The sequence below is a fragment of the Miscanthus floridulus genome, chromosome 5 (assembly GCF_019320115.1).
Source record: "Miscanthus floridulus cultivar M001 chromosome 5, ASM1932011v1, whole genome shotgun sequence".
Taxonomy (NCBI): Eukaryota; Viridiplantae; Streptophyta; class Magnoliopsida; order Poales; family Poaceae; genus Miscanthus; species Miscanthus floridulus.
The window spans coordinates 38603348-38610251 of record NC_089584.1 but is presented as its reverse complement, the minus strand read 5'-3'; the positions used below and the strand labels follow the sequence as shown (position 1 = coordinate 38610251).

The 6904-nt window shown below is 50.9% G+C and overlaps 1 protein-coding gene across 1 annotated transcript; it reads right to left on the bottom strand.

Annotated features, from left to right (window-relative positions):
- Positions 1–2885: 2885 nt before the first annotated feature.
- LOC136454530 (secreted RxLR effector protein 161-like) lies at positions 2886–3620 on the bottom strand. The gene has a single exon (XM_066454921.1). The coding sequence runs from the start codon at positions 3618–3620 to the stop codon at positions 2886–2888; it is 735 nt and encodes a 244-aa protein (XP_066311018.1).
- Between the last annotated feature and the right edge of the window lie 3284 nt (positions 3621–6904).

Genomic DNA, 6904 nt, shown 5'->3' with positions numbered 1-6904 from the left:
AAATAAATGGTAATATTAATAAGAAGTTGTATGCCAGTGACAAGATGCTTGAAAATATTCATGCTAAATGGGAAGAGTTCTCCGCCGCTATAAAGAACCAACTTAGCTTTAGTAAGATGTTAGAAACCTAGTTAGCTCAATTAGCAGTTGTAATTCCATCTTTTGAGAAAGGAAGAATCCCTGGGAAGCCTAAAGAACCAATGGAAACCGTTAATCTGGTCACCACAAGGTATGGGTTTACTCTGAGTTCAATAGGATCTCCGACGTTAGACCCTCCCTTCACAATCAAGAAAGGTGATCCAGGAAGGCCGGTCATCACCTTCTCAATTAGACCCTAGACATTCAACAATGCCATCTGTGACCTTGGCTCTGAGTGTCAACACTATTTTAAAGGAACATGATATATTATATGCTAGCACCTGGAAGACATTTTGCATTGTAGTAGCCTGGCTCAAAAGATAGAGTATTCTAACATTTATAGGTGGAGTAGCAAGTCCTCTTTCGTCTTCTGCAGTAAATCTATTCAATATATCCAGAGGTTTATCTACAGAATAATTTCATTTAGCTGAGCTGATGATGGATGAAGAAGGAAATGATCAAGTAGACAAGTACTAAGATATACCATATTAACACTCACTTGAGGTCTTGTTTAAATCCAGGGTTTAAAGTTTTTGGGTGTCACATGGGGGTGTCGCATGGGGTGTTCGGATACTAATAAAAAAACAAATTACAGTCAGTAATCCACGAGACGAATTTATTAAGCCTAATTAATCTATCATTAGCACATGTGTTACTATAGCACTACATTGTCAGATCATGGACTAATTAGGCTTAAAAGATTTGTCTCGCAAATTAATCATAAACTGTGCAATTAGTTATTTTTTAGTCTATATTTAATACTCCATGTATGTGTCTAAACATTCGATGGGACAGAGAGTAAACTTTAGGGGAGGAAATAAACCAAGCCTGAATCACTATCCATTGTAGCCATTGTAGTAGCAATCCAATCATCCATGACAGCTTTTCCAGTCCCTGCAGCACAGAATGAAGGGATAGGGAAGTTCAATAGACAGTACTAGCTAGAAGATGCAATATACAGGGTCTGTAGTTCTATATCAGCAGAACTAGTTAATCAATCTTCTAAAGTAAACTTATCAAATACTACCTCTATGTCCAATACACTATTTCAATGCGTTTAAATCCTGCAGTTGACATTTCACCTCTCACTCCCCTTGCGGCCAGTCTCCATGTCCTCCCCAACGCGCTATCCTCCTCTCTCTCCTCCTCCCGTTGCCTAACTCCGGCGTGGGTGACACTCGGGGGTGGGGGATGACCTCCCCAGTGGCGCATGAGAGGCGCAGGTGACCTCCCCAGTGGCGCATGAGAGGTGCAAGGGCACAGGCGAAGCTCCCCGACATATGCGGCGGACGCGGAGAGGAGGTGACGTGTGGATGAATCAATGATGTGTTGAGGCTTCCCCCTCTATCTCTATGATGTGTTGAATCTCTCCCTCTCTACGATTTGATAAATCGATATGTGATGTTTTGCATCTCTCCCTTCCTATGTGATGTGATTGAATGGTCCTGTACTATTCCTGCAATTAGTGGAAATCAATAGCATGATATGTTTTGCTTAGTACTTCAAAATTGTGTCCCAATTCTCTTTTATGTCTCTGAAGTAGACTTTGTTCAATTCCTATTGCCAGTTTATTCGTCAACTCTCATGTTTTTTCTCAATATTTTAGCTACCCACGTGTATATGTCACACCCGGTTTTATGAACAAAACCGAATATGCATCACATGTATGCCAGGATCAGTTTATTCATATATGCAACGATAATTAAAGTGATACATCACTAGTGCAAATAATTCTAGGTAAGTCCATTTGAAACTGCAGATAGTAAATTCAGGAGATACATGCACCAGAGCCTGATTGGTCCGCTCCCTGGATCAAACAACAAAAAGAATTCAAAAGGCAGTTGGTGCACAAAGCAAGAGATTGTGATACAAGAACAAATGAAAACAAATCCCTTTCTCTAGGCTAAATATGCATATAGTATCTCATTACAAAAGGTGAAATCAAAAGTTGAAATGCTCACTGTCCAGCTTGTTGTTGGCCAAGTTGTGACATCTAAGACTGCTGGAATGAAATTAATCGCTGCAAAAGAAAAAGAAAAACATTTACTATTTTCTATGCACATGTAGCTAGAGACGTCAACTGGCGAAGAAATTCTAGATTCTGAATCCATCAATAGCCATTGACAAGAAAGCCAGCTCACATTTATTCTATCCGCACAACTATTGACAAAATGGAATAAGAAAATTTGAAGAGATGTTGCACGATCAGCACCGGGAGAAGGACATGGGCGAGCTTGAACGGGATTTCAACTTCCTTATTTGTGATTCCTGCAAAGCTTATAATCATTGGTAAATTAAGCAAAAGAAAAAAAAAACATGGTTCCCACACTGTGTTAGGACCGACGGTGGCCGCTGAGCCTAGATCGCCACCGGCGAGCTCGAGAACTCCGAGATGGAAACACAACGCACGCGAGAGTTGGAGACAGTTGCTTTACCGCACGACTGCGCAGCTTTTGTTGCCGTTTTTCATTCAATATATGCGAATGCATTACACGGGCTTGGAGCCCTCCGTCCCCGCCACGACGCCGGCACTGCACGGTGCGTCCTCATTTTTCGGATCGCCTGTGCGACATGCACGGCGCACGACGTCGTGGCGAGAACTCGTCAAACCAGCGTGCGGTCACAGCGTGTCCTATGCGATCTCTAGTCCACCTGCGATATCTACGCACTATAACCAAACGTGCAACTACCAAAGATGCAGATACATTGACAGGATTACATTATGACCGTTCGAACAAATCACCCCCTTAATCCTGTCGTACATTGACGATCCCCTGCCTCTGTCTAAGCTCGACGAATCTGATGCGGCCCAAAGCTTTGGTCAAAATGTCAGCCAGTTGATCATCAGCTCCAACGTGCTCAACATCCACAATGCCGTCACTAATACACTCACGTATGTAGTGGTACCGAGTGTCAATATGCTTGCTTCTCTCATGAAATACTGGATTCTTGCTAAGCTCAATGGCAGACATGTTGTCGACAAGCAATCTAAACTTCTGAACCTCCTTGCCTGTTAAGTCTGCTACCAGCCTGCTAAGCCAAACACCCTGACAAGCCCCTGAAGCTGCCGCAATGTACTCAGCTTCACACGTGGACAGGGACACTCCTTTCTGTTTTTGCGAAGTCCAGGTCACCAAATTAGAACCCAGGAAGAAAGCAACTCTAGTAGTACTCTTGCGATGCACAAGATCACCCCCATAGTCATTGTCAGTGTATCCCAACAGCCCCATGTCTGAATAGTTTCCTCCAACAAATTTGCAGCCATAGTTAACAGTTCCTGAAATGTATCTGATAATACGTTTAACTGCTGCCCAGTGTTCATTGTTTGGTGCCTCCATAAATCGACTTGCAAGACCCACAGCATAGGCTATGTCAGGTCTGGTATTCACTAGATACCTCAAGCTTCCAATCACACTTCTGTACCTTGTAGCATCCACTGCCGTTTCTTTATCTCCTTCTACAAGCTTGACACGCTGCTCCATGGGAGTATCTACTTGTCGGTGTTTCGGACCGGTGGTTCCTCAACCAACTAGTAAAAAAGTACTGCGTGCCCCTAATCCCGGATGGTGATGCAAAGAGACACAAGGTTTATACTGGTTCAGGCGATGGGTGCCCTACGTCCAGTCTGAGAGATCGATCTTGTATTCCTTGCACCGAAATGCTCGTAGTAGGGGGTTACAAGTAGGGCGAGAGAGGGAGCTAGTCCTAGGTCTCTGCATGGAGCGGCGTGGATTGCTTGAGATGTTGATCTCAGGCAGCGGGGAAGCGCACGCATTACAGAGTGTCGAGCGTGTGTTCGTCTACCTCGTGAACCCGTCTATGCCTGGGTGTGTGCGAGCGTGAGAGTGAGTCTGTCCTCCTGTACGTGTTCGTCTATATCGTGAGCTCAGGGTCCCCCCCCAGAAACGGCCCCGGTCCCTCCCTTTTATAGTTGAAGGGGGGGGGGGACAAAGGTGATACATGTGTTAGCTACGTGGCATCGTGCAAACAGAGGCGGCATGTCCGAGCCCTGTAGCCTGTTACTATGGCGGCGTGGTCGATGGAGTGGTCCTGTCCTTGAAGTGTTGGAGCAACGCGCCGATCTCATCTAATCCTGTGCGACGTGGGAGCTCCAGTGATAGCTTGATGCAGGGCCTGGCGGGCGACGTGCCGGTCGTTGTGTGTTGACCGCGTGAAGAGCCGAGGCTCAGTTGGTGCCGAGGCCGAGCCATCGTGGGGGGGCTCGGCGGGCGCGAATCCCAAGGCTGCCGAGGCCCTAAAATGGTTTGCCGAGGCCGGAGGGAGCAGTTGGTCCCGTACACTGATTCCGAGGCTACAGGGACCCGAGCTTAACTCCCCATGCCGCGCTGTCCTCAGAGCAGTTGGAGTTAGGCAGCCTAGTGCGGTATGGGTGTCAGTCGTGGGCACAGTGCTAAGCACAGCGGCCGGTAACCCCTGCTCTGTCCTTTCTCGGATGGCATGGCTTCGATGCGACTGGTGTGTCGTCGGCCACTCCATTGTGTCGAGCCATCGTTCGGCTGATATCGCGGGAGCGGTTGAACACGCTGGTCGGACGTGACATCTTGTCTGAGAAGTTGGTCGAGGCACAGGCGATAGGGTTGTTTGCTGAACCAGCCTTGAGCGAGGCGGAGAATCAATAACTTGTCCGAGGCCTTTTGGGCGGGGCCTCGGGCGAGTTGGAGGATCGGTTCCCCGTCCGAGGCCTCTCGTGCGAGGCCTCGAGCGAGGCCGAGATTCGGTAGGCCGTTCGAGGCCTTCCGTGCGAGGCCTTGAGAGAGGCGGAGAGTCGGTGGTCTCGGTCAAGGCCGGGGGTTAGCCAATAGTTTGTCTCTTGGCATTGATTTTGACGGGGTCTAAGCGATTTTTTTGGTTGTTGCTTAGGGGACCCCATCTTATGGTACCTGACACTAGCCCCCGAGCCTTAGGGAGAGTGTGAGCGCTCTCCTTGAGGTTTTGACGAGACTCGGCTCACAGTAGCTCCTGGCGGGATGGTATTTCGTACTCGAGGCCTCGGTGGGTGCGCGCAAGCGCACCCACCGGGTGTAGCCCCCGAGGCCCTAGAGAAGTGGATTTATTCCTCCAGGGGCTTTGCTTATGTCGTGCGAGGGGTTTATTGCATTTGCCGAGACCATGAGTGCGAGTTTGGGTCACTGGGCCTCGATTCAGTTGTAGGAAGAGCCCCTGAGCCTCTGCGCAGAGTGAAAGGTCGATCAGGAGTTTCCCTATCTTTTTTGTGCGGCCCCCACGCATCCTTTTCATTCGGAAGGAGGGGTGGAGGGCGCCATGCTACCCTCGGTGGGCGCGAGCAGTGACCCCTCTGGTGAGCTGTTATCAGGTAAGTCCGAGTGGAGGCCCATGCCTCATTTGATAGGGGTCGGCTAGCGGTCCATAGACGCACTCCAAGAGTACCAGAGGGCTTCTCTAGTGGGTGCCGAGGCTGTTCGATGGGCCCCGGTGGCTCGGTGCCTCCCTACGGTGGGATCCCATTCGGAGACCTCCCTGTCGGTCTCGGACACGACTTAGGGCATCCCAAGCGTTTCGCTTGCTTGGGCCTCGGCCCTGTATGGGCTCACCCATAGCCGTCCCTGACTCTATTGTCCTAGGGCGGCTGTCGAAACCCTCGGGGGGCCAGCCTTCGAACCCCTGGACCGTAACGGGCTCGGTGCCCTTTACCGCATTTTTTCCTACGAGTTTAGGTTGCTTGTCTTCGACCTAGTTGTAGGAAGAGCCCCCGAGCCTCTGCACGGAGCGAGAGGGCGATCAGGGCTTCCCCTGGCTTTTCATGCGACCCTCGTGCATCCTTTTCATTTGGACGGAGGGGTTGTTTGCCGAGCCCTCGCGTGCGAGCCTGGGTCGCTGGGTCTCGGCAAGTTTGCAGGAAGAGCCCCCTAGCCTCTGCACGGAGCGAGAGGGCCGTCAGGGGTTCCCCTGGCTTTTTGTGCGACCCTCGCGCATCCTTTTCGTTCGGAAGGAGGGGTTGTTTGCCAAGCCCTCGCGTGCAGGCCTGGGTCGCTGGGTCTCGGCAAGTTTGCAGGAAGAGCCCCCTAGCCTCTGCACGGAGCGAGAGGGCCATCAGGGGTTCCACTGTCTTTTTGGGCGACCCTCGCACATCCTTTTCGTTCGGAAGGAGGGGTTGTTTGCCGAGCCCTCGCGTGTGAGCCTGGGTCGCTGGGTCTCGGCAAGTTTGCAGGGAGAGCCCCCTAGCCTTTGCACGAAGCGAGAGGGCCATCAGGGGTTCTCCTGGCTTTTTGTACGACCCTCGCGCATCCTTTTCGTTCGGAAGGAGGGGTTGTTTGTCGAGCCCTCGCATGCGAGCCTAGGTCACTGGGTCTCGGCAAGTTTGTAGGGAGAGCCCCCTAGCCTCTGCACGGAGCGAGAGGGCCATCAGGGGTTCCCCTAGCTTTTTGTATGACCCTCGCACATCCTTTTCGTTCAGAAGGAGGGGTGGAATATGCCAGGCTACCCTCGGTGGGCATGAGCGGTGACACTTCCAGTGAGCTATTATCGGGTAAGTCTGAGTGGAGGCCCGAGCCCCATTCGATAGGGGTCGGCTAGCGGTCCAAAGACACACTCCAAGAGTACTAGAGGGCTTCTCTAGTGGGTGCCGGGGCCGTTCGATGGGCCCCGATGGCTCGGTGCCTCCCTACGGTGGGATCCCATTTGGAGACCTCCCTGCCAGTCTCGGACATGACTTAGGGCATCCCAAGCATTTCGCTTGCTTAGGCCTCGGCCCCGTATGGGCTCGCCCGTAGCCATCGCTGACTCT

What these genes read in the sequence shown, in the direction of transcription:
- LOC136454530 (XM_066454921.1), bottom strand. Translation starts at nt 3,620, where the DNA reads ATGGAGCAGCGTGTCAAGCTTGTAGAAGGAGATAAAGAAACGGCAGTG.